Here is a 27,830-nt window from a genome sequence, read left to right on the forward strand (position 1 = left end):
AACAAAAAGACAAAAGTAAAGAAAAAGCAAAAACGTAAAATCGGTCAATGACATGTCACTCATTTTATGTTTGTCTCTATACTAGTCCACTTGTTCAAAAATACATAAAAATGCTACTGATACATACAAAACTTTGCATACATATTTTCTACGATGTACCAGAGCCCCTAAAGGGACAAAGTATGAGATTTAAGGAAAAATTATATTTCATGTTTTTGTGCAACATTGCAAAACATTTGTGACTGTGCCTGTGAAAACCAAGCTTAAAGGGATACTCCACCCCAAAATGAAAATTTTGTCATTAATCACTTACCCCCATGTTGTTCCAAATCCGTAAAATCTCTGTTCGTCTTGGAACACAATTTAAGATATTTTTAGATGAAATCCTGGAAGCTTGTGACTGTCCCATAGACTGCCAATTAAATAGCCATTGTCAAGGTCCAGGTCTAAAGTGAAAAAAAAAGTGACGTGACATTCAGCCAGTATGGTGACCATACTCCAGAATTTAGTGCTCTGCATTTAACCCATCCGAAGTGCACACACACAGAGCAGTGAACACACACACACACTGTGAACACACACCCGGAACACACATATTACAGACGTAAAAAAATTTGGGTTATATGAAGCAACAGGAACACTTTTAAGCGAAGAAAAAACAAAAAACAAAAATGCTCTTTTGTGTCATCCGCGCCACAAGGATGTTTTCTTCGCTTACAAAAAGTGTTCCCGTCGCTTCATATAACCCAAATTTTTTTACGTCTGATGGCAGATGGAGTATTCTGACGACGACTTTCATACCCTTTTATGGACCTTGACACTGCAATTTACTTGGCAGTCTATGGGACAGTCACAAGCTTCCAGGATTTCATCTAAAATATCTTAAATTGTGTTTCCGAAGATGAACGGAGCTTTTACAGGTTTGGAACGACATGGGTGGTAGAGTGATTAATGACAAAATTTTCATTTTGGGGTGGAGTATCCCTTTAAGTCTTTAAGTATTTGTGTGTGTGTCATTTACTGTTTTACATAAAATGATCCTTCATAATGTAAAGAACATTCTGTGAAAATGTAACAATATTGGCTGAGTAATGCCATGTCAAAGATTGAAATCATAGTGAAATTAATGGTTGAAATCAAATTTTGATGCTTTTTATCTCATAATTAGATTTGGAGACTTTAGCCTCAGAACAGTTCAAATTAATTATAAATAGGGTGAGTTCAGTAAACTTCAGATCACCAATAACAAAACAGGCCATGGCATGTCAAAACTGACTCACAGAATGAAAGGACACTAAATGCAAAAAATATAATTTTGCTTCCCATTAATGAATGGCTGTTTGATAAGACCTTTGCGTAAAGAAGGAACATGGCCTAAAACCAGGAAACTTGACAAACACAAACGCAGAAGGCAAGAGGCAGACAGAACGGGAGGGGCATGAAAGTGCAATGCAAGACAACAAGAATTACAGGAAGTGAAGAGGGAAAGGGAGAGAGAGATGAGGAGAGAATACAGGAGAGAGAGAACAAGCAGAACTACTTTTCAACCCATTGATGACCCCTCCCAAGCTAGCAACTACGATGAAAACATTTGTTATAGCAAACTATATGTATAATCAATGGTGCACAGCAAAACAAACCACCCTACATACTTCCCTGTAAGAAGACAAAGTATCAGTTTGGTGCACTTTGCTCCTTTACGTTTCTTGGTTTATTGAAGGAAATGTCGTGTATGAAACAGATTAAGATTGTAGCGTACTTACACACTGTTGCAATATGGTATTGACGTCCTCCTTCCTTCCTTTTCAAGTTCGGGTGACAGCACCTTACAAAACAGTTCCAACCCTGGGCAAAGTCAACAGCTTGCATGACCATTTTACACACTACGAACAATGCAGTCTGTCGTAATCGCCTAGACACAAGTGCGCATATTTGAAACGCTAAAATACCATGTCATAATGCATCGAGAGGCCTTTTTTTTGCCGACATGTAGGCTGACAGATTCAACAACTTTTGGTATCCGAAAAACTCTTCAGTTGTAGTCACCAAACGTGTTTTCCTGTTTACATTCTGCTGTTAAAAGCGCAATTTTACCGATACTGTTTGCAGGACGTGTAGAGTTCGAGGATCCTCTTGAAAAATAATCAATCCATCAAAGTTATTTTCAACAAAAACAGTTCGCACTGACGCAGCCAATCCGCGTGTTTTGGACTGAAGGCGAGGCGAAGGCGATACAAGGCGCAAAAGCGCACGCTGTGATTGGACGTTTTTTTTTTTTTTTTTTTTTTTTTTTTTTTTTCATATTTTTTTTTTTTTTTTTTTTTTTTTTTTTTTTTTTTTTTTTTTTTTTATAAGTGAGACCAACTAAAACAGGAGACCTTTATATTTCCATATCACTTTCACTTATTATGATTTCAAGATATATTACAGGATGTGTTGACTGTGTCATTACATTCTTGTTAAAAATGCATGTTGACCTGGTTCTCTATCATTTTGAACCTATTGTAATCTGTCAGGCTCCTTACCAAAAAACTGTAACAAAACGCAAGCAATGAGAAAGATACTTCAGGTAGACAGTGTCTGTGCCTATTTGCAATACAGTGTGGCAAGACATTTCAACATTAAATGCTTAAATCTAAATAGTTTGTATTTTTCTTAACTAGTCAAGTATAATTAAATACTAGTCACTACTTGAATATGTACAACCAAAAAAAGAACTGTATCTAACGAATAAGTAATAAAATAGTTATTAAGTTGGCTACTGAAATGCTGTTTTAAGCTTTAGTACAATTAAAAAACCTGTGGTGGATTTAAGCTGGTCAAGCTGGGAGACCTGCTAAAAGACAAACAAAGTTTAAACTTACTATTTTCATCTTAGACCAGATAAGATTAGACAACCAATCTAAACTAGCTGGTTGTTAACTTAAAAAAAAACAAAAACTGAATCAACTGGTTTTAGATGGTTTTAAGCTGTTTTATTAGCTGGATTTTTTTTCATTCATGTTAGCAATATGTTAAATCAAATTAAAAACATGCTAGCAATATGCTAATCATGCTAGAAAAAGTTAATTATGCTAGAAACATGCTGTTAGCATCATACGTTACCTAACCCTAACCCTAATCATGCTAAAAACTTGCTAGCAACATGCTAACATTGGTAATCATGTTTAAACATTCAAGCAACATGCTTATCATACTAAAACATGTTAAAACATGCTAATAACATGCTAATCATTCTAAAACATAGCAAAATGTTAATCAATGCTAAAACATGCTAACAATATGCTAATCATGTTAGCAACATGTTAGCAACAGGTTAATCATGTTAAAACATGACAAAAACATGCTAACAACATGCTAAATACATGTTAGCAACATGCTAAAAACATGTTAACAACATGCTAGAAACATGCTAACAACATGATAATTATATTAATAACATGAAAATCGTGTTAGAAACAAACAAACATCAAGTTTTTACAAATGCTAAAAACATAGTAACATGTTAAATCATGCTAGCAACATGGTATCTAATTTTAACATAACTTCTATCTAATCTATCTCTCTGAACTTTCAAACTTCAAGCTTTTACAACGGCTTCAAACTTTCAGACAAGGTTTTTTCAAGCCAACTTCAAAGTTTGTTTGCAAACTTTACTAATCTAGTTATTATGTAAAATAATTGTTAATAGCATACAAATATATAGTATGATTTAAATATTAAATCATTTAAAGATTTTAAAGATTTTTTTTAAAAGAAAACAAGGTCCATACTTGCTTATGTCAATCACGGTGAAAAAGAAACGTGACGCCACCTACTGGCGTGCTAAAGGATCAGCGAGTGAATCTGAACGAATCTGTTTGGTCAATGATTCAAAGTAAGTTAATCGAGTCACTGAAGTGATTCAAACGCGCACAAACATAACACAACACACAAACATTAGGAATCTTTTATAAGAATTCACCTTATAATACTGTATCCTGATTTAAATAATTGTTTTTAGCTATCTAATACTGTAAATATCTGTTTAATATTATTATTATTTATTGTACCAACAAGTCAGGAAACAAACATATAGTAGTCGAACACATTGTAGTTATTCATAATTTATTTTTTAAATTACTGTGTTGTCCTGATCGCATATTGATTGGTTGGCTGCTCATATATATGACTTATATATCATATTAAGACAGAAGATCTGTGAAATTCTACATTGAAAATTTGCGGAAGTAAGGCGTCAGCTGGTGCGTCACATGATCGCCATCATGTGATTTGCATACAGGGGAACGACCTGTTTAGACAGTTGTGCTCATCATTAGCAAGAAAGAAGGATTTCAAGATAGCCTGAGTGTCTGATGTTCGTGGTCACTCAGTCCCACACTCACCATGGCTTGGACAAAATATCAGCTCTTTCTCGCCGGTCTGATGCTCACCACAGGCTCTATTAACACACTATCCGCAAAGTAAGTAGCACACGCGCTAGATGTTGTTTGTTTACGTGTGATTTTTGCTAACTTATATTGGTAAACCGAATTTTGCCTCTATTAATAGGACAGATAAGGATGCTTTCACGTTTTCTTTTACAAAACTGTACGCCGTGTCTTTATTATTTTGTGAAAGTGTGTAATGTTATTGTGTAATAACTCAAAGAGTGAACCTGGACATGTTTTTTTTTGTTAATCAATGTAAGCAAAGCATTAGATCAAAGATTGTTTTTCAGTAACAACGTATGCACTTTAAATATACAGACGAGGTTGAAAATCGAACATTTTAGGACAAGATGATTAGACGACTCACGTGAAATTGTGAAGAGCCGGCGTGTCGTGACATGTTGATGCTGCAAAATCAGCAATTCTGCCACCAAAACCCTTGTGACTATTAGTCAATAGTGCAATCCCAGCATTAAACTTAGTGGTCCATTGAGCCAAGGAGATGTCTGCTATAAATGCTGTTAAGTAACTTGTAAATTGATACAGCTTTGTATCTAAAACAGAAGCTTGGTGTTTCTAGGCAGACGCTACTTGATACCACACTTCACTCAGTATCTACTGAAGCATCTCTATTTTAACACTTAACTCTTTGTACACTCAGTCCTTACAGTACCATAATGACTTTTATTTATAACCACATCTTTCTAAAATCAATCAAGTCAAATGATTAAATCTAAAGGAGTTGTTAAAATCTGTTTGTTAAAGTTTATTTGTTAAAACTCTTTTCTTCATCATGAGGCTTTATGTCAGTCATGCATTGTCATTTCAAAGTTGTAAAAATGACATTAGTGTACCATGTGCATAGTTACTTATTAAACTTATAGTGACTTAAGTTGAGTAGTTTAAAGTGGGGTGTGACCAAAAAACTCACTGAAAAAACTTAATCTATCGTTGAGCCAATGTTTGCTATGAGTGCATTATACACTGTTATACTGCATATTAATGCACATTAAGTTGGATGAATTTTAATATCACATTTACACATTTAATGACCTTTAATGAATCTGTTTGTCTTCTAGATGGGCTGATATGTTCTCTGCACCTGGATGTAATGGTGTCCCAAATCATGCCTTCTCCCACCCTTTTGTACAGGTAATGATATTTATCTAGCCTTGAGATAACAACATACTATTCACATCAAACTTCGCTCTCAGCCCTTTTTTTTTTTTTCCCAGTACCTCTCAGGAAACGGAGAACTGAAAGAGTTTATATATGTATAGGCAAAGTGAGAACTGGCTTTGACTGGATGTCCTTCTCTTCATATCACTTTTTTCCTGTCTCTGTTGCTTTTCCTGCATGCATCTTAATAATAAATGACTCCTCTCTTCACCGCACATCTCCTCGTCTCACCCTTCCAGGCTGTGGGAATGTTTTTTTTGGGGGAGCTGTCCTGTCTGGTTTCACATTCTCCTTTGTCATGATCGGCGCAAACCTGAGCCCACGATGGATCCGGGCCAAAGTTTCAACCCCCTACTTTTCCTCCCTCCTGCCCTTTGTGACATGTTGGGAACTTCCATCACTGTATGTTGGTGAGTATCTAACATGTGGTGTATATTGTGTCAGTAGTCTTTAGTCCTTAAGGGTAGGTCCACCAATTTACAACCAGCTTTGTATCATTACAGTGTCAGCAGTATAAGTAAATGAACACTGTGTATTATCTTCTTTAAAACTATATATGATCAGGTTTAGATTTATAATAGCTGAAACATCTATTCTTGTATTGACTTAAACAGGTTCTGTGCTTGTGTTTTTGTTCCTCTTTCTTTATATCTCTAGCACTGAACATGACCAGCGCCTCTAGTTTCCAGATGCTGCGAGGAGCTGTGATCATCTTCACTGGACTGTTGTCTGTAGCATTCTTAGGACGGCGACTGCAGCCCAGCCAGTGGATTGGGATCCTAGTCACCATCATCGGTCTGGTGGTGGTTGGCCTGGCTGACTTTCTGAGTGGCCATGGGAACGACTCCCATAAGCTCAGTGAGGTTATCACAGGTCAGTAGTTACCTGCTGCTGAATGTTTTTAATCATACGCAATGATTATTTGTCTTTTACAAATCAGAAAATCTTCTCGTAGGCTGGAGATGAGGATTTTTTCTTTATTTGATTGTATCTTGCATCTCTATCTGATTGGACTGTTGCACTGATTATCTTTTGATCTTGTCTTATAGGGGACCTTTTGATCATCATGGCGCAGATTATTGTTGCAGTCCAGATGGTCCTGGAGGAGAAGTTTGTTTACAAGCACAATGTGCATCCACTGAAGGCTGTTGGGACTGAAGGTAAAATTGTTAATATATTGCCATTATTATTATTATTATTATATTAAGTCTGTAAACAAGATGTTAACAGAGGCCAGAGACGCTGAAGATGGATGCAAAGAGGAGAAAATACTGTAGCAGGCAGAGCAGCTCACTGTTCACGATGTGCTGAATAGAGTCCAAAGTCAGAAAGAGTTTTATTGCAAAGTACAAGGCCTTGCACATATGAGCAATTTGCTTTTGTGACAGAAGCTTCCAGTACACAGAGGCAACAACAACACACAGATAATAAAAAAAAGATATATATATATAAATGAGGCAGTCGTGGCCTAATGCTTAGGAAGAAAATACTAAATATTGAATTGGGGGTTTATATGAACATGTTTCGGAGGGGAACTGACTGTCTTTAGAAAAGTTTACATGGCGTGTTCTTTTCATCTTGCCTCTGACTGTTTCCTGACTGTTCACTTGTCTTTATTAATGTTTGAACTTTATATTTGTTAGGCTAGTCGTTTTTTGCTGTGTAATGAAATTAGTTAATTGGTATCTATAATTGGTATCAAAAACAATGATAACAGCAACTATATATATATATATATATATATATATATATATATATATATATATATATATATATATATATATATATAATATATAAATAAATAGTATTTATTTAATTTTTTTTTATGTGGCAGGGCCAGTGAAAATGTTGTCAGGGCAAGTAAAAATTTGAACCACTGGTTCAAGTGGGCCAGTAGAAAAAATCCTTAGCATTGAGCCCTAAAGTATATTAATGCTACTTATTAATAATGTTATCATAATGATTATAGACTTTTTTGTTATGTCAAATGCTACTGTTTAAAGGTTTTGGGCCAGTAAGATTTTTTTGAAGAAGTTTCCAATGCTCACTAAGGCTGTATTTATTTGATCAAAAATATAGTAAGAACAGTAATATTCTGAAATATTATTCAAAATATTTCTGTTTTTAATATATTTTAAAATGTAATTTATTCGTCTGACAGTAAAGCTGAATTTCAGCAGCTATTACAACAGTCTTATGTATCGTGATCCTTCAGAAATCATTGTAATATTCTGATTTAGTACTTTCTTATAGTAATTTCTTATTATACTCATTATTGAAAACAGTTTTTATTTTTATTTTTTCAAAACTTGTTTGAATTGAAAGTTCAAAAGAAATTTATTTATTTATTTAGACTTTATTGTTTATGATCAATTGCTAGAAAAGGTTAACCGTTAAAAAGATTAAACCAGCAATTAATCAAAGGTAGTATAGATTAATGAAACAAACAATGCTAATAATTAACCAAATGTTGTCATTACCATAGGTGTTTGTAGACCCTTTTTAAGATATCTCAGTTTTAGCCCCCCTAAAAGTCTGTGATTAACTTATCTGTCAATGCCGTCACAGATGATTATATTTTCTATTTATATTTTCTGACTTGAAGCAGTGGCTTTGAGGTTATTTTGCTCTCAATCCTTCCCCATTCATTTTTACTCTCAAAGCAGAAAAATGCAGCCAAATATGCCTTTGTTAATGATGAACATCTACTGACAAACAGGCAATTTTGTTTACTAAAAAAAACCTTATCAGTTTAGAAACACTTTTTTGACTGATTTGTTTCCCGGTGTCTTAGTTGTCTTTTCGGTCTCTCTCTTAGGTTTTTTTGGATTTTTCATCCTCTCTTTGCTCCTCATCCCAATGTTCTTCATCCATGTGGGAAGTTTTGCAGACAACCCACGGCAGGTCCTTGAAGACGCATTGGACGCCTTCTGTCAGATTGGTCATAAGCCTCTCATTTTACTGGCATTGCTGGGCAACACGGTGAGCATTGCCTTCTTTAACTTCGCCGGCATCAGCGTCACCAAGGAAATAAGTGCCACTACTCGCATGGTGCTGGACAGTCTGCGTACTGTGGTCATCTGGGTCGTGAGTTTGGCGCTGGGTTGGGAGGTATTCCACGGCCTACAGATTTTAGGCTTCATCATCCTACTCCTTGGTACAGCACTGTACAATGGACTCCACAAGCCCTTGATGGCCAAACTGCCCTGCTGCCCTGGAGAGCTGAGAGCAGAGGAGGAAGAAGCCCCAGAGAGAGAGAGGCTGCTTGGTGGAGGAAGAGCTGCAAACGAGAGCTAATATTGGACTTTGAACAAAATGCTGTCCACAAAGCATTTTTTGTTTTTAGTTTTAACTGCTATTTCCATTTTAAGAGAGAATAACATTTTAGTATTGTTTTAGAGTTTGATTCAACACTTAGGAACCATCACTACTTATTGCCTAAAGCCATTTCTGTGGGCATGTCTCAACTGTAAAAAAAAAAAAAAAAAAAAAAAGGATAGTTTAGTGCTTGGATTTTAAAATGGTTTTGAATGCAAATTTTCACTTTAGGAAAGGGAACCATTTTCACATGATTCCAATGGCAAAAAATTCTTGGAATAATATTTTAAAGTTTTTAATCCTGTGTTTTATAGGTTTCAACCTTTTTTGTTGTTGTTTACATGATGTGCTGTTGTTTAAAGGACATTATTTCTCTAACCATTTTATCTGAGGAATATTTTTATTGATCTGTGAAACGGGTATTGTGTACTGACAAGAAACTCTTCTGTCAGTCCATGTATATTTGGTTTATAAAAATATGGAAATATCCCTCAGTAAGTTTAATGCCAGTAAATATTATAATGTTTGATTTTGTTCTTTCTTTCTTTTTTTTACGGAGTAAGATACAAGGAACCCTAGTCTCAAAACAGTGTAGTTTCTACTAAAAGTATAAAACTGACATCTGTCTGGATAAATGTATAAATTCCTCTCACATTCTTATAAGAAACATTTGTACATTGTGGATGCATTTGTGTTAAATGAAAACATGGAAAGAACTGTTTCAGTGACTATTAGATTAAATCAGATTAATTACAAGTAATGCCTATATCACATATCCAGTTGTGTAACAACACTATTGCTGGTTTCTGAGTGCATTCAGAACTAATAGTTTTCCTAAATAAATGTCTGAACTGTGTAATTCCACAATGAAGATATGTGACCACCAAAATAATTATAATGTTGTGCTTTTTTATGTAAATCTTAATTTACATGCGTATACTCAAATGTTCAGTGTGAGCATAATATCCCAAAGCGAAATAAAAAAAGGCCATCAGTACGAATAATTATTAAAATGGTGACACTTTACAATAAGGATCCATTAGTTAAATACATCTGTTCATTGTTTGAGCTCAGGTCCATTAATTAAGGAATACAAAGAGATCCAGCTTTTGTTTTTAATGTAGCCTATTAGTAAATGTTGAGTCTGTATTATGTTAACAGATGGAATCTTATTGATAACTATACTGTTTTAAAATATTATTTATTAATTAAAATATTTATTAATGGGATTATTATTCCAAACGATGTTTGAAATCAAACCCATTCGACCAGCGGTGACGTCACGGATCGGTCCGCTGGCTCAGTCATCATCATCGCTGCTGCTGAGAGAAGTGAGGCAAATAACAGGAGCTTCAGTCGTTATTCTGTGTTTCAAAACGTTATGGGATTATTATGTCCAACATTTTATATCACCATGGTCTGTAGGACAAAAAAAGATGTTTTGAAGTCTTCGGAAACATCTTGGACCATCGCTGCATACAGAGGTAATGTACACACCGGGTCCCTCAATGAACGCGTGCTGTCCGCTTAGCGAGCTAGTCCGCATTATTAGCGGGATTACAGCTGTCACAACATTGTGTTGCCAACGTGTAACCTGGCAACCGTATGTTCAATAATAGCTGTATGTTGCGCTGCAGATGTTCAGTTTGGCTAATTAGCCAGAGCGGTGTCGCTTCATTGCGTTTTGTTGTTCAGTGCTTTGACTCTGGTTGATGCCTTAGCTTTAGCTAGCCTGTGTCCCGTGTCTCCTCCTGTTGTTGTCACTGGATGCGGAAAGGACAGTGAAAGCCTCAACCAACATCTACGAGACAGCGGCGGGTTTCTGCATAGCTTGTGGATGTTAGCATAAGCTAAAATGATTAAAATTCAGTAGCACAGCCAGCTATTAAAGACATGGAACAGGCCAGCCTTAAGATGATCCTCATTAAAAACAGCAACGTACTGCATGCAGCCAGTATGGCAGTTGCTTTGGACTGTCCTCCATCTGTTCTGAGTGGTGGGGGAAAAATTACAGTATTGCTAATACAGTACAGATTTAATGATTAAATGGTGTTTAATAGCGTTTGGTCCTTTTTAAGACCGGCAATAATTTGATTTATTTTAAACTATAATATTTTTATGCTCAAATTTATTCAAATGTAAAATATTCACGTCAGTTTTGTTATATACCAAATAACATGCATGCTTGCATATTTATGCATAATAAATCTATCTATCTATCTATCTATCTATCTATCTATATATATATATATATATATATATATATATATATATTATATATATATATATATGTATATATATATATAACAAAACATTTCATAATACGATACTGAAATTGTTTTACATGTGTTTATATCTTCTTTAAGAAAATAAATTCTTAAGAAATCCTAGATTTATTACTAAAACAGTTCATTTAGCCTCTTAGCAATAGCAGTGATTGCATTTTTATTTTATTGTTGACATCAAACAGCCAAGGTTTCTCTGTCTAAGCATGCGTATTAGCCAATATTTTGTAGTCTTTGTGATGTAGATTTACAGATTATGTTTCCCTGAGTCACTGTCTTGCAAATATAGTGAATTTTATTCTTGTTTCAGGCCTACAGTAAGCCTGTGCCTTAAGGATTTGATCGTATTTAGCTCCATCAATTTGACAGTCAAAAAAAAAAAAAAGATTCTGGACAGGTTCTTATACAGATCTTACCTAAAAGACAACCTAAGGACAGGTCAGATTCATGTAGTTTGGGTGCCTTTACAGAAGGCTGTCTTACATTTATATTTATATTTACATTTAGCAGATGCTTTTATCCATAGCGAATTACAAATGAGGACAATGGAAGCAATCAAAATCAACAAAAGAGCAGTGATATACAAGTGCTATAACAAGTCTCAGTTAGCTTAACGCAGTACATGTAGCAAGGCTTTTTAAAATTATATAATAAAAAGAAAACAGATAGAATAGAAAAAGAATAGAGCAAGCTAGTGTTAGAGGCCTTTTTTCTGTTGTTAATAGTATAATAAATAAAAAGAAAACAGATAGAATACAAAAAGATTAGAAAGTTAGCGGTAGTTTTTTTTTTTCTTTTTAAGAAAACAAGCAGCAAATGAAAAGAGTAATAGTCTAAAAGGGACAAGTGTTTTCTCTCTTTTTTTTATAAGAAGAATTAAAATAGAGAGTGCTAGAGTTAGAGGGTCAAATAAAGATTGAAGAGATGTGTTTTTAGCTGATTCTTGAAGATGGCTAAGGACTCGGCTGCTTGGATTGAGTTGGGCAGGTCATTCTACCAGGAGGGAACATTTAATTTAAAAGTCTGCGAAAGTGATTTTGTGCTTCTTTGGGATGGCACAATAAAGTGATGTTCACTTGTAGAACGCAAGCTTTTAGAGGGTGCATAAGTCTGAAGTAATGAATTTAGGTAAAGGGGTGCAGAGCCAGTGGTGGTTTTGTAGGCAAACATCAATGCCTTGAATTTTAAGCGAGCAGCTATTGGTAGCCAGTGCAAATTGATAAACAGAGGTGTGACGTGCATTCTTTTAGGCTCATTAAAAATTAATATTGCTGCCACGTTTTGGATTAATTATAAAGATTTGCTAGAACTGGCTGGAAGACCTGCCAAGAGAGCATTGCAATAGTCCAGCCTGGAGAGAGCAAGAGCTTGGACAAGGAGTTGTGAAGCATGTTCTGAAAGAAAGGGATCTCCTTGATGTTGAATAAAGCAAATCTGCAGGACCAGACAGTTTTATAAGTGTGGTCTGAGAAACTCAGCTGATCATCAATCATAACTCCCAAGGTTTCTGGCTGTTTTTGAAGGAGTTATGGTTGATGTGCCTAACTGAATGGTGAAATTGTGATGAAACAATGGGTTTCCTGGAACCACAAGCAGTTCTGTCTTGGCAAGGTTGAGTTGAAGGTGATGGTCCTTCATCCAGCAAGAAATGTCTGATAGACAAGCTGAGATGCGAGCAGCTATCTTTGGATCATCAGGATGGAATGAGAGGTAGAGTTGAGTGTCATCAGCACAGCAGTGGTATGAAAACCCATGTTTCTGAATGACAGAACCTAATGATGCCATGTAGAGACAGAGAAGAGAAGTGGTCCAAGAACTGAGCCCTGAGGCACCCCAGTAGTTAAATGTTGCGACTTGGACACCTCACCTCTCCAAGATACTTTGAAGGACCTATCTGATAGGTAAGAATCAAACCACTGGAGTGCAGTTCCTGAGATACCCTTTGTCAATAGGTTTGACAGGAGGATCTGGTGGTTAACTGTGTCAAAAGCAGCAGTGTAGACAGATCCACCAAATAAGTATTAAATATTTGGAATCCACTCTTGCCAGTCTGAGTGCTTCAGCATCTGAGAGCAAGGTAGTCTCGGTCGTATGTCCACTTCTGGAACCAGATTGGTTGCTGTCGAGGAGGTTGTTCTATGTGAGAAAGCTTGTTCAAGTGTTTTTGCAATCAAAGGAAGAAGGGAAACTGGTCTGTAGTTCTCCAAAAGAGATGGGTTAAGGGTGGGTTTCTTAAAGAGTTAGTTCACCTAAAAATGAAAATTTGCTCATAAATTACTCACCCTCAAGTCATCCTAGTTGTATATGACTTTCTTCTTTCAGACGAATCCAGTCTGAGTTATTTAAAAAAAATTATTTGATCTTTCAAGCTGTTTAATGGCACTTAGCGGGTGTTGCAGTGCATCAGTTCAAAAGAAGTTAAATAAAAAGAGCCCATCCATAAAAAAATAAACTCCGGGGGATGAACAAAGGCCTCCTGAAGCGAATTGATGCATTTTGTAAGAAAAATATCCATATTCAAAACGTAGGGCTGGGTGATATGGCCTAAAAAAAAATCCCCGATTTTTTTTTTTTACAAAAAATCCGATTTACGATTTCAATCGACCCCCCCCCCACTTCAAATCATGTCTTTTTATCAATCTGTCATCCCTGATATGCAATGCAATACAAAAGGGGCTATCATTCTTTATCATTTACCAGTCAAATTTATAACTGAGACGACGATGATTTAAAGCTGTCGATGGTCGGTTAACCGATTTAATGTTGGGCTGCGTGCGGCTCATGCGCACTCAACACATGCGAGCATCTGTGAGTGACAGTGATGGTAAATAAATGCATCATCATTCATTCACAATGTACAAATTAAGGTTTTAATGTGATTTACACTTTAAAAGTACATTAAAATAGAAACAACACAAAAGTTTCCTACAACTTAAATCAATAGAAATGTAGTAAATAAGTCATTTCCCCAGATAATCGTTTCATATCATGCGCTTTGCAGGGCTGCGGGACACAGGACAGAAAGGCTATCCTACAACTTGTTAATTCGTTCCTACAACTTATTAATTTGTGGCAACTGTCCATGTTTCAATAATTTTGTCCCCTAAATAACCGATGATTTAACTGAAATAAGGGAACAAATTAATAAATCGAACGAATTCTTAATTCATGAAATCTTTATTTTCCCTTCCCATGTTTACCACAGTAAGAGATGCGAAAACAGTGATTAAAAGTGAAAGACAATAAAATAAACCTATGCCTAAATGTTATTGAATTTGTGGAAATTCGTGAAAGAAACAATGCCTAAATGTTATTGAATTTGTGGAAATTCGTGACCAACCGGCCAAAATGCGATTCAGATTATTTTATTTAATGCCATGTCAGCAATCAAAGCTATTTTCACTGCAAAAATTCAATTACAAAAACAAATATCATATAAATACAATAAAAACAAAACAAATATAAACAGCAAGTCATATTATACTTTTTTTTTTAATTAACATATGATAAAAAAAATCCAAAACCTTTTCAGGCATAATCTCATTAAACATGTCCTTAAGTGAAGTAACTTCATACAAGAGCATTCTGCTTGTGTTAAGTCCAGGACAATCTAATAAAATATTTTTTGACAGATAAGGGAATCTTACAAAACATACATAAAGTTGGGTCTTCACCTTTAAGCAAAAAAGCATGGGTCAATTTTTAATTTCCTTATTAAGAGCTTCGGAATGTACAAACAAAACAAATCCACAAGTCCATAGTATTTAGTGTAGTTCAAGGTACATAGCCAAGTAAGAGCAGAGTAAAGGGGCTGGCTGAAAAGGTTTGTTTCCGTTTTTTTGTTGTTGTAAACTGTTTCTGTTTTTTCCCGTCACGTCGTAGCTCATCAGATACAATCGTAAACAGCCAGAACCAGTATGTTTGGATAAACTTGTTCAGGTGGACGTTTTAACTTAAGACTCATCTCCGTTAACCAAGAATGACTGGAGGTAGCGTAGCATACTAGCTGGAAATAGATGGAGACTGAACTTGGCCACACAGTGCCAGTCGGAGAAACTGTTGAATAGAGACCAAAACAACTGTCCACATTTCCAACATCTTACGATCATATTACATTGATATATAAATACATTCTGTTCATTGTCGGTTTTCCTAACTGTCATAAACTAATGGGTAACTAGCATGGATTAGCTGCGGTCGTTAACCAAGGACTATAACAAACCAACGTAACCAGAAATATAATTTCGTAACATTCAGTATCATAAAACATTCTCCCTTGTGAAATGTAATCCCTTGCTGTCTGTTTTTTTAGATTTCTTTCGTTTGAACATCCATACGCAGCACAAAAGTCCGGCATCGTCCATGAATTTAGAGTACAGGCGGAGATAGCAGCGTTACCTAGCTACTTCCTATGACAAGACCCCTGTTCCAAGATGGCGGTGATTTTGACGCATGCTTAGAACCCCAAGGCGACATCTAGTGTATATATCTATGCCGCGCCAAAAGGATGCGCTGTTTCTACATGTATTTAGCTTTGATTTGAAAGAAAACAGCGCATCCTTGTGGAGCGGATGATACAGAAGAGCATACGCAGCACACGGTGATATGGAGAGACAGAGGAGACTGTTGACAAAGGAATTGTTAAATAAAGGCGTTATTTTTGTTTTCTTCGCTTACAAAAAGTGTTCCCATCGCTTCATATAACCCAGATTGCACGTCTGATGGCAGATGGAGTATTCTGATGATGACTTTCATACCTTTTATGGACCTTGACACTGTTATTTACTGAGCTTTTACGGGTTTGGAACAACATGGGGGTAAGTGATTAATGACAAAATTTTCATTTTGGGGTGGAGTATCCCTTTAATATAACTCTGACTGGATTTGTTTGAAAGAAGAAAGTCATATACACCTAGGATGACTTGAGGACGAGTAATTTAGTTGCAAATTTTCATTTTTGGGTGAACTAAACCTTTAAGTAGTGGAGTTATACGAGCCTGTCTAAGTGAGCACGTTTACATGCACACCAGTAAGCTGATAACTCACAAATATCGACTTTTTAAAATAACCAGTTTTCCCCGGTTTACGTGCACATCAGTAACCTGACAACACAAGTATGCTGCGTTTAAAATGACTTCATTAATAAATCAGGTTATTTTCCCTGTAGTGACTTCAAAATATAATAATTTGCATATCTGACTCAGAATATTCCATACATTTGTCAGTTGTGATGTTAAATTAAGCTTGCAACATGTCAACTTGCAACATGTCGGGTAACTTACAGCTCGTATATAATCCTCTCATGCAGTTATAAATGCTGCATTGTGACTGAACCGCTTCTTCTTCAGCAGCACAATATGAGAACACATTTTTATCATTTTCGGAATCATGAAAAAGTCTGCTTTTGAGATATATTTCCTTCGCCCTTACTGCAAGACGTTTGCTCGGTCTAGATGTGCTTAAATCTGCACTAATGATGCATTCCTGTCACATATCACACATGCACATGATAGGATCAAGCGAACAAGTAGTACGATGATTAGAACGGATGAATTTGAAGACTTCTGCCTCAGAGAGTGAAGAGAAGGATGTGAACGAGTGTATGTTTGTTGGTAAGATGTGCTTGACAACTGGCTTCTTACAAATGGATGGAGCCAATAAAATGCATGTTTCATTATTTTTGTCTTGTCTACAGCTACTGTAGGTAAAGAAATCTCCCTAATGTCTGTTAACTTCTCTAGAGCCTTTAATTTCTACTATAACAGCAGTTTCAACTAAATTAATCCTTTTTAAAATCTATCTGTTTTTCTAATCTTTTCAGTGAGGACCCGAGCTCACTGATGTGAGGTCTAGACCTTCTCTGAGTGTGCTCAGTCCACTCTTGAGACTCAGGATGAGTGGGTCAGGGGAGCAGACTGATATCTTGGCTGTCGGGAGCATGGTCCGGGAGCGATGGAGAGTGGTGAGTTGTTTTGAAGGAGCTGTATTTACGAGTACAAGGCTTCAGGACTATTCAAATACTCACTGATAGTTTTGTAGAGAGGTTCTGATAGCTGTCAGATTCTTTTATGTAAACTTTCACTTAGGCAAGGAGGTTTTTTTTTCCTTTGGAGCTCAGTAAAACGATACACTGCAGGTGTGTTGAGCAGGTGTGTTATACTGCATGCTGACAAATATTAATGAGACAGCATTTTATTTCATGACAAAAGCGTTGTTTTGCTAGAACATTTTTTTAAGGCAGTATTTCATGTTTTGTAACATCTGTTCTCTGACACAAGTTTGAAAGCTGTCTACTCAATTATAGAAGGAAAAAATATATACAGTACATTACCTGTCAAAGGTTTGGGTTCAATGTGTTTTTTCTTTTTTTGAAAAATTTATATTTTTATTCAGCAAAGATGGTTCAAATTGATCAAAAGTGTCTTAAATGCTGTTCTTTTGAACTTTCTATTCATCAAAGAATCCTGAGAAATAAAATGCATCACAGATTCCACAAAAATATAAAGCTGCACAACTGTTTTCATCATTGATAATAATAAGAAATGTTCTTGAGCAACAAATCAGCATATCAAAATGATTCCTGAAAGATCATGTGACACTGAAGACTGAAATAATGACTGCTGAAAATTAAACTTTGACCTCACAGGAATAAATTACTTTTTAAATTATATTAAAATAGAATTAGGTAGAATTCTAAATAATAGAATGAAATAGAATTATGTTAAAAACAGTTAAGTGATAAATATTTTACAATATTACTGTGGTTTTAATAAGTAAATGCAGCCTTGATGAGCATACGAGAATTCCAAAAACATTAAGAATTCCTATCGACAAAAAAAAATTGCACAGTAATTTGTTTCAGAATTCCTTTCGTCATTCATTCAAAATGTATCTTTCCCATCTAGTTGAAGAAAATGGCGGGGGTGGTTTTGGTGAGATCTATGAAGTCCTGGACCAGGTGAACCAAGTCAATGTGGCTCTGAAAGTGGAGTCTGCCCAGCAACCCAAACAGGTTCTGAAGATGGAAGTAGCAGTTTTGAAAAGACTTCAGGGTAAAAATTAACACAGAGATTTAAGATATTGATTTTTTTTTATTTAATGTATAAAAAACAAGCATTAAAACACTATTTGAGGAGTCATTTTGCACTGTGTGTGCTACTCTGTTATGGGCAATCATACATAACTAAACACAAGGGAAATATTACTTAAAAATATATATGGATTTGTATGACATATACCATTTTTACCTTGACCCATTTCGTAGGAAAAGACCATGTTTGTCGTTTTGTTGGCTGTGGGCGCAATGACCGCTTCAACTATGTGGTTATGGAGCTTCAGGTGGGGCATCAAATGATTTATTCTTGTTTCTGAATTAATGGAGGTTATCACACAAACTCAAAGTAACACAACAACCCTGATCTCAGTCACCTGAAGTGATGCTTGTCCATTGAACTGCAGGGAAAGAACTTGGCAGACCTTCGACGCAACATGAGCCGTGGCACCTTCAGCTTCTCCACCACACTCAGGCTGGGCAGACAAATCTTAGAGGCCATTGAGAGCATCCACTCTGTGGGCTTCCTGCACAGAGACATCAAACCTGTAAGAGTGCTCTACAGATTCTGCTCTCTCACAGACAGCCCTGGGCCTAAAAGCACTTTTAATATTGACTAAAATTCATGTTTAACAGTGCCTCATGATTTCTTTTTAGACTATATAAACTAGTCATCAAACTTTTTTTTTTTTCCAAATAGTCTAACTTCGCAATGGGTCGACTTGCCAGTACGTGCCGAACCTGTTATATGCTTGATTTTGGGTTGGCACGCCAATTTACAAACTCATGTCAAGAAGTCCGTCCAGTAAGTAATCACAGATGTAAGTTTAAAGCTTATGTTTATGAATTCCATATAAGTGTTCCTTAAAGGTTTCACAGTTCAGTCCCAAAATGAAAATCAGTCTCATTTACCACAGTCAATGTTCAGTTTCCAAACTCCTTTTTTTTTTCATTTTAAATGAAAATTCCATTACTGTCTTTTTAAAGCTTTGTTTATGAAATTCCATATAAGTGTTCCTTAAAAGGACAGTTCACCCCAAAATGAAAATTCAGTCATCATTTACTCACAGTCCTGTCATTCCAAACTCGCATAACTTTATTTCTTCTGTGGAGCACAATAGTAGAAATTTCAAGCAATTACTGAAGAATTGCTTTTTGCAAATACAGTGCTTAGGGACTGAAGATTTCAAGATTTAAAAAGACACAAAGTTATAAACAACCAAAAAAAAATTTTAAAACAAATCTAATAATAAAATCAATGCTATAAAATTTAGAGCTGAAACAACTAATCGATTTAATCGATTAAAATCGATTATTAAAATAGTTGTCAACTAATTTAGTAATCGATTCGTTGCTAAATAATTTTTATTTGCCGTAAGCGGCTCATTTCGTGCATATTTTAAATCTGCGGTGACCAAAGTGTGGCAGTAATGAGCCACCGGAGGTTTTACTCAGCCAGTACAGCAGGAGAAGCAGCGAATAGCCAATAGCTGGCCTCGTTTTATGTCACGTGCTTCCCGCACAGCGTCTCTCTGCATCATTCAGCGTGATGGGTGAGGCAGGCGGCAGTGGAGTAAGCTCGAGAAAGAAAAAGAAAAAAAAGCGGTAGATAAAACTAATCGGACGAAGTCATCCAAAGTGTGGGAGCAAAAAGAGAGCAAGCCTAACTGTTAAGCCCTGAACATTTGGACATGTTGACCTTTTTGCACTGCAATGCAAAGTTTTTCTCAAATAATGAGTGAATAGTGTTCTGTCTCATTTCCAACAGGTAGTCGAATTCCTGTCAGTTCAGGCATAAGCTGTTTTGTTAACATTTTATCGCTTTATTACATTTTTGAATTTTGCACTGTTATAAGGACCACTACATATTTAAATCCGATGAAAATCACAGTGTGCAAAGACTTTTATTTGTGCAGATTCTGCAGTACAATGTTGTTTGCAAATGTTTAGTCGTAAAAGCTGATAACATTGCTTTTTAACAATTAACATTTAAAGCTTTATCGTTTATCAGTTCATAATTCAGTTATGCAGCCTAATTATGACTGATTGAGAGAGGTTAATGTTTAAATGTATTTGAAATGCACTTTTTTCTAAGCATTCACTGCTCTTTTTCACACAGCAGGTTTTTTGTGTGTCCAATTTTTTTTCTGGACAACCTTCTGATGGATTTTACTTTAAATTTTACTTTAAAATGTGAGTTCCATTCAGGTTTCATGCCATTGGCACTTTATTCGAAGGATTGTTTACAATTTCACAGCATAAGCTATAAAGCTGTTTCCCATGTATAAGCTGTGTGTTTACAGGAAAAAAAAATAATAAAATGCAATTTACTGCAATTTTTAATTCTGTTTTATTCTTATTCTTCGTGATAATATGTTCTGAAAGATTCCTTAATAAGCTTTGTTCGGGATGTTAAACTACTTTAGGAGCCCTAAGGATTGCCATGGTGAAAACATTATTTGAAACCTCCTTGTGAAATTTGCTAAAGTATGTATGGGTCAGTGTTTTGATTGCAGCAGAGTTCGACAAAGGATAAATAACACATAATAAAACACAACTCCAGGTATGTTTTTGATGAGGATATGACAATGCAAAATGGTTAAAAATCTCTAAAAAGTCTATGTTGAATGATAAAGACCCTTTGTTAATAATTTATTTGGGGAAAAAATGGGCAAACCTAAAATATAAGTACATAAACCGATTCATCGATTAATCGTAAAAATAATCGACCGATTAATCGATTATCAAAATAATCGTTAGTTGCAGCCCTAGTACAATTTGTGAACAAAGGTTTTTTTTTTTTTTTTTCAACGATTGCTACGTCTCAAACTCTCATGAATCCACCAAAAAGGGTAGTGGTGGATGTCAAGATTGAACACTGACTTAAATTTCAATGTCAGAATTTTGACAGAATTTTCATTTTTGGCTGAATTATCCCTGTAATGTGTTTCTATATGTTTACTTATTTCTGCACATTCTCTTTTTTCTGTCTAAAGCCACGTCCAGTGGCAGGATTCAGAGGAACTGTCCGTTATGCTTCCGTTAATGCTCACAAGAATAGGGTAACTCCTCTCTCTTACGTTCTCAAGCCAATGGCGGGTGCCATTCATGTGTCTTATACACAGCATGTCATGTTTCTTACTCATATTTCACTAAAATGTAAATTCTTCTTCTTTTTTTTTTTTTTTTTATAGGAAATGGGTCGACATGATGACCTGTGGTCTTTATTTTATATGCTTGTGGAGTTCATTGTGGGTCAGTTACCCTGGAGAAAAATCAAAGACAAAGTAAGTTCTGCTCCGATCATAATTTTCCGTAGATAAGAGATATGCTGGTGTTCTCAGTCCTGCCATCAATACAGGAACAGGTCGGAAATATGAAGCAGTCATACAACCATCGCCTCATGCTCAAACACCTCCCAGATGAGTTTAGCGTTTTTCTCGACCATATCTCCAACCTGGACTACTACACTAAACCAGATTATCAGGTATTGAATTAAGCCTTCCTTGACCATAGACTTTGTAAACCAATCACTAACATGCTCTCTTATTGTGTTGCAGCTACTGATGTCAGTCTTTCACAACAGCATGAAGATCTATAATGTGGTGGAAAACGACCTGTATGACTGGGAAAGAACAGATTCAGAGGACACACTTAATGTTGGAACCCTGGCAACCACAGCTCAGCAGTTGACCCGCCTCACACCTGCATATTTAGGGTAGATATCCAGCATCTACAATGGCTCAATGATATATTCAGTCTCTGTATAAACTGTTTGAGGTCTACATAAATTAATATTTTTCCTTCCAGCATGGCCAATGCCTCTGTGATTCCGGGCGATCTGCAGCGGGAGAACACAGAGGACGTCCTTCAAGGTGAGCGCCTCAGCGAGGCTGATAATTGCGCACCCATCCCAACGCAGCCTGCACAGGGAGTGGATGTATGGGAGGATATGGAGCACAGCCATGACCGAAACCTCAACCATGTTCAACCACTAATCAGAAAGGTACTATTTAGACAGAACAAACTGCTAATCACTCATTTAAATACCTGCAAATGCAAATGTTGCCTTTTGGCAAAATTAGCCATTCTTAAATTTAAGGGGGGAGGTGGGGGGTTATATGATGATGCCTATTAAAGTAGTGTTTATAAGCACAGCACCACTTTATAGCCGAATTGAATGTATTTAATAATTGACAAATTTTGCAGCATCCACATTGTTATTGAACTGAATCAACATTGATCTGAGAGTCAAACAAAAAACAAAACAAAAAAACAATTATCTTCTGTAGAGCTGCTTATAGCAGAATTGAACGTGTTTCATAATTAAATAACTTTACAGTTGTTGAACTGAACTGAACCAACACTGAATTAAAGGTGTAATAAACTGCCTTTTTTATTATTTTGTGTTCTCTGAGGTCCACTTATAATGTTATAAAGATTTTTACATAATAAAAAACAAAAAAACAATATGAATAGGCGGGGGGTATTGTAGACTCGGAAGTAAACGCCCACTGCTATGATTGGCTAACAGTTTTGCATATTTAAAATGTACGTGTGAAAGCCGACATCCTTCACAGATGGACCTTGCTGTGATTTAGGTTAAAAAACGCATAAATACTCAGTACATATCAAACGACCTGTAATAACAGACAAAGCAATGGTGATCATGTAATAAAAACAGTTACTCACACTTGTGTGGTTGCAACATTACTGTTGGATCCAATCCAATATAGTCGGCATTGAATCGTCTTTTAAATTATGTTTTATTAACAAGGTTCGGGAGGAGCGCGTCAGATACTTAGCCTAATCAACATTGGTGGAACACAATCAAGTTAATCAACACCATAGTATAAATAACAGCTGACTTACCTCTATCCATTGACGGTTTATAAGCATCCCTTCTCCACCCCGTCTCCTCACTTCAAGTTCATTTTACAATTATACGTGGAGGGGGGTACTCTAGATTCGGGCCATTCCCGAGCTCAGAGCCCTTCCCCGGACAGCACGCCAAATACGCATTATCATACTTCAGCTAATTATATGTAAGCGTGAACTCGTGAATTTCAGTCTTTCAGAAAATCCGGCATCGAATTGTTTGGTCTACTAAAACAGCAGACAGTCAAGAAAACTGCAGATGGGCTAAATAAAAATGCAAATTCACTCTCTGACAGTAGGTGGCTAATATACAAAATCAGAAATACAGCAGTTACCTCTGTACATGTCAAGTCACCTTCATTTATATAGTTTTTACAGAATACAGATTGTTTTAGAGATGAAACAGTTTCACAGACTTGACTTATACAGGGGTAACTGCTGTATTTCTGCTTTTGTACATTAGCCACCTACTGTCAGAGAGTGAATTAGCATTTTTATTTAGCCCATTTGCAATTTTGTTGACCATCTGCCTTTTTCTAGGCCAAATTATGTAATAATATACAACTGTAATGTGAGTTTTATCATTTCATAAAACTTTGTTTCTGTCAAAACTTGTATTATTTGAACTGAAAAGTTGTTGAAATCTTAATTTTTATGGTCATTTTACAGTTTAGGAGAGTGATGTTTTTTCAAAACACAACAACACATAGTTCTATTCTAATATAAAAAAAATTCTTAAGTGATTTCAACTGCTCCAAATAATTTTGAAGAATTTAAAGAGTAGGCCTGTTGTTACTTATACCCCACCCATCACCTTTTTCACTGGTTCGGAGTTTCCAAGTGTGTTTTTAAGTCGGAGATGGTCATGAGCTTGCGTTTCTGATTCAGGTGGCTAGTGAGGAAGAAAGAAGCAAAGAGGGCAACCAGAGCCCCAACAGTGGTTCCATCCAGGGCTCTCCCAGACGTGTGCGCTCAGAGACCTTGCTCATCGACCGTGTGGCTCCTCTACTGAGAAGGATGCGCCATAGTCAGAGCATGGGGCTAGACAAAAGACTGACCCCTGAACCCAAACCCACAATTGAACGCTTCCTTGAGGCCTAGTCAGTAAACAAAATCCTAATAGTCTATCTTATAAATGTGAACTGGTCTCTAGAGATGTCATAACCACTTCTTCTTCTTCATCTTACTAGTTTAGGGAAGCAACGTCCAGGTCTGCCCCAAGACAGGTCTGTCTGTCGGGTCGAGCAGGGCTCGTTGGAGGATGAGGAGGGTGCGGCCAGCAGCGGTTACGTTGCCGTCAACCTCAGCCCCGTCCCACAAGAGGGGGACTCACAGGAGTGGGTTCTAGTGGAGCTTGAGGGTGGTTGCGGTTCAGCAGGATCTAAACCGGATGAGGAGGAACGCTCAGGGATTTCACCACGCTCCTCCAGCCCCCTCGCCCTCCCTCGCACCTGGTCCGACCCCTTGCCTCAGCGCGCTAGCATTCTGAGTGGTTCAGCAGAATTCCACACAGCCATCTGCCACACTGGTCCTCCATTCGCCAGACTACCAGGTTTGCATGGCATAATAGGACTGTCTGGATTAAGAAGACTGCCCACAGTACAGCCTGCGTCAGTGGTGCTCAGCAGGAATCATCATGAGCAGGTCAGTAGCAGCTCATGCTACATTCTAAAGTAGATGTAATAGCATTTCTAAAAAAAAATAAAGGTCACATTCTGAGATATACAGCATGAATTGTGAGAAAAAAATTATACAATTATTAAATTCCTTGTCATTAATTTTAACGTAAAACTGTAATTATGTCATAAAATATGTTTGATTGTATAATGAAAACTGTAGCCGTAAGCAGTGATTGTTTATGAGTGCATTGCAGTGGTTTCACTGCAACATCACTATGTCTCAGATTTGGGATTACTGTATATTAAAATCATCAATAGACAGAAAGCGAAGCTGACACAAAGCACCAAGCTCAAAAATTATTTTTGGCAAAGCAGATGATGGTACCATGTTAAAAAACAGATATATAAGAGATTTTCCCTGCAGAGCTCTATTAATAGTGTCCTGTATCTTAATATTATTCCCTTCACAGTCATCCAATGCAGTGCTACAGCCCGTTCAGCCTCAGGAGAAGACAGGAGACGACTCTCAGCCTGACAATCCATCAGGCCCTGCGGAAAATGAGCACAACCATGTGCCAGATGTTTCACCCTCTAAAAGCCTTAACAAGCCAGATGAAAACATTATCTCTGTCAAGGCCTCTGACAAGGATGTGGAGAGCGACTCGGGCTGTCCTGACGGTGGGCCCTCTTCAACTCCCAACCAGGGTGACATGACTGGACACAGTGTTGATGCAGCTCTAGCATCACCACGTGAACTCTCACCCCGAGCCAGCCGCATCCCCATCCGTGACCCAGATTCTCCAACACGTAGAGGGTTTCCGGCTCCACTTTCTTCTCCATCTTTGTCGCTATCATGTGAGCACTTCCCCTCAGCACTGCTGCGCGACAGGTTCACCTTCCCCACCGGTTCTCGAGGGTCAGACTGGCAGGTGGAAGAGCCACTCTCTCTGTCTTCCTTCTCAGGACCCGTGTCGATCAAGAGTAAAATACCAAGACCCATAAGCCCCACACTAGTGCCGGATCAGCTGTCTGCACGATTTATTCCACGGCCGCCACCAGGCAAACCACCCATTCGCACAGGTGGCGAGAACAGGTGAGAGGAGCAAAAATTTTAAAATTAATATTTTCATCAGGTACCAAGTTATAAGGTTCCCTGTGTCAGGGTGTTGAGTTGTATCTCCACGAGCTACATGCAAAAAACAAAATGTAGAACGAGACCAACGTAGACCACAAACATCCTTATAAGCTGGCTCTTTTTAGAGAAATTACCAATGTTGTAATCAATTCATGAACAAATTACTCTTACGAACCTGTTCTTTTTAGTAAATCCAAGACATATGAGATGAACACGGTTGTCCAATTTACAAACAAATGACTATTATGAGCTGGCTCTTTATAGTGATTCAGATACAATGAGTGTGACTAGTGTAATATGATTCATGAACAAATGACTCTTATGAACACGTTCTTTGTAGTGAATCAAAAACATACAGCACAACCAGTGTAATCTGATTCACAAACAAATTACTCTAATTTCTTTTTAGTAAATCAAAGATATATAGCACGAGCAGTCTAGTCTGATTCACTAAACAATTGACTCATTCTCACCTGTTTTTTTTTTTTAGTGAATCCGAAACATGCAGCACAACCAGTGTAGTCCAATTCCTAAATATACATCTAAATGATCAATGTTGAACGTTATTGTCTTTGCAGACGCAGACGCTACCGCATTCGTGCTAGCAGCACAGGTGACACGGACCTCTTAGATAACCTCTCTCAGCTCATGCAAGAGCGAGGTGCACTGGCTGTCAGCACCTCACGTTACCAACGCCCCACCACCTCCTCTCTGCAGCGCTCATTGAGCTCTTCGCCTTCGAGTTTTGAGGGGGGTCACAGCCAGTCACCAAGTAGCTGCTCTGCCTCCTCACCTCCTCGAATCAGTGACTTGAACATAAATCACGGCTCAGGGTTCTGCCCCAGAGTCAGAGCAGGAAGTTCTGAAAGCAAAACCACCACCAAAATGAGCAAATAAAGAGAAAAGCATGTAACTGTTGGTGTGAGCTGTCAGTAATTTGACAACCGGTTTCAAAAGTAGCTTTTACCGTTTGATGAACTGTAGCGTTTTTACAAGTGGTGTTTTGATAAGTAGAGCGATAAAGGACCAGGTATTTGCCGGTTGGTTGTGATTAGAAAAACATGAAATATTAAACAGGCTAAATGTTCCTGTGATCCTGTGTAAACTTTCTTCTAAACAAATTGCCCATTGCATATCATTGGTTTTTGAAAGAAGTCTCTTCTGCTCATCAAGCCTGCATTTATTTGATCAAACATATACAGTACAGGTCAAAAGTTTGGAAACATTACTATTTTTAATGTTTTTGAAAGAAGTCTCTTCTGCTCATCAAGCCTGCATTTATTTGATCAAAAAATACAGAAAAAAAACTGTAATATTGTGAAATATTATTACAACTTAAAAATAGTAGTTTCTCCTTTTAATATACTTTCAAAAAATAATTTATTCCTGTGATGCAAAAGCTGAATTTTCAGCATCATTACTCCAGCCTTCAGTGTCACATGTAACATCCAGTCTATCACATGATCATTTAGAAATCATTCTAATATTCTGTTATGTCTGTTATGTTAAATCATTTCTGATATTTATTATGAGTGTTGGAAACAGTTCTGCTGTCTAATATATTTGATGAATAAAAGGCTAAAAAGAACGGCATTTATTCAAAATAAAAAAAAAAATTCTAATAATATATATTCTAATAATATATTTTCTTTACTATGACTTTTTTAGGGATCAATTTATCATCCTTGCTGAATAAAAGTATTGATTTTATTTAAAAAAAGAAAGAAAAAAAAACATGACTGACCCCAAATTACTGACCAGTAGTGTATATTGTTATTACAAAATATATTAGTATATTTTAAAATCATAGCTTCTTTTTTTTTTTTTTTTTTTACTTTTATTCATCAAAGTATCCTAAAAAAAGTATCACATGTTCTGAAAAATATTAAGCCGCAGAAATGTTTCCAACTTTGATAATGAATCATCATATTAGAA

At 36.6% G+C, this 27,830-nt stretch overlaps 2 protein-coding genes across 2 annotated transcripts; both read left to right on the forward strand.

The window, feature by feature from the left end:
- The first annotated feature begins 4,232 nt into the window (after positions 1 to 4,232).
- On the forward strand, positions 4,233 to 9,819 carry LOC109065716 (solute carrier family 35 member F6-like). Its single transcript, XM_042755865.1, is given in 7 exon segments — positions 4,233 to 4,463; positions 5,510 to 5,582; positions 5,849 to 5,886; positions 5,888 to 6,015; positions 6,267 to 6,482; positions 6,659 to 6,769; positions 8,428 to 9,819. Coding segments are annotated over 7 exon segments (1,122 nt in total). The 5' UTR covers positions 4,233 to 4,386; the 3' UTR covers positions 8,907 to 9,819.
- A 371-nt stretch (positions 9,820 to 10,190) lies between these two features.
- Positions 10,191 to 26,808, forward strand: LOC122144739 (tau-tubulin kinase 2-like). The gene is made up of 15 exons (XM_042755873.1): positions 10,191 to 10,411; positions 17,034 to 17,178; positions 18,124 to 18,264; positions 18,477 to 18,550; positions 18,671 to 18,811; positions 18,964 to 19,068; positions 21,260 to 21,325; positions 21,458 to 21,550; positions 21,625 to 21,750; positions 21,824 to 21,981; positions 22,074 to 22,269; positions 24,030 to 24,241; positions 24,332 to 24,785; positions 25,231 to 25,853; positions 26,474 to 26,808. The coding sequence occupies exons 2-15, from the start codon at positions 17,106 to 17,108 to the stop codon at positions 26,790 to 26,792; spliced, it is 2,781 nt and encodes a 926-aa protein (XP_042611807.1). The 5' UTR covers positions 10,191 to 10,411; positions 17,034 to 17,105; the 3' UTR covers positions 26,793 to 26,808.
- The last annotated feature ends 1,022 nt before the right edge of the window (positions 26,809 to 27,830 follow it).

The sequence above is a fragment of the Cyprinus carpio genome, unplaced genomic scaffold (genome assembly GCF_018340385.1).
Source record: "Cyprinus carpio isolate SPL01 unplaced genomic scaffold, ASM1834038v1 S000006753, whole genome shotgun sequence".
Taxonomy (NCBI): domain Eukaryota; kingdom Metazoa; phylum Chordata; class Actinopteri; order Cypriniformes; family Cyprinidae; genus Cyprinus; species Cyprinus carpio.

What these genes read in the sequence shown, in the direction of transcription:
- LOC122144739 (XM_042755873.1), top strand. Translation starts at nt 17,106, where the DNA reads ATGAGTGGGTCAGGGGAGCAGACTGATATCTTGGCTGTCGGGAGCATG. An exon ending in GGAGCGATGGAGAGTGGTGA is followed by an intron (nt 17,179 to 18,123) that starts GTTGTTTTGAAG and finishes ATCTAGTTGAAG; the next exon opens with AAAATGGCGGGGGTGGTTTT. An exon ending in GCAGGAATCATCATGAGCAG is followed by an intron (nt 24,786 to 25,230) that starts GTCAGTAGCAGC and finishes TTCCCTTCACAG; the next exon opens with TCATCCAATGCAGTGCTACA.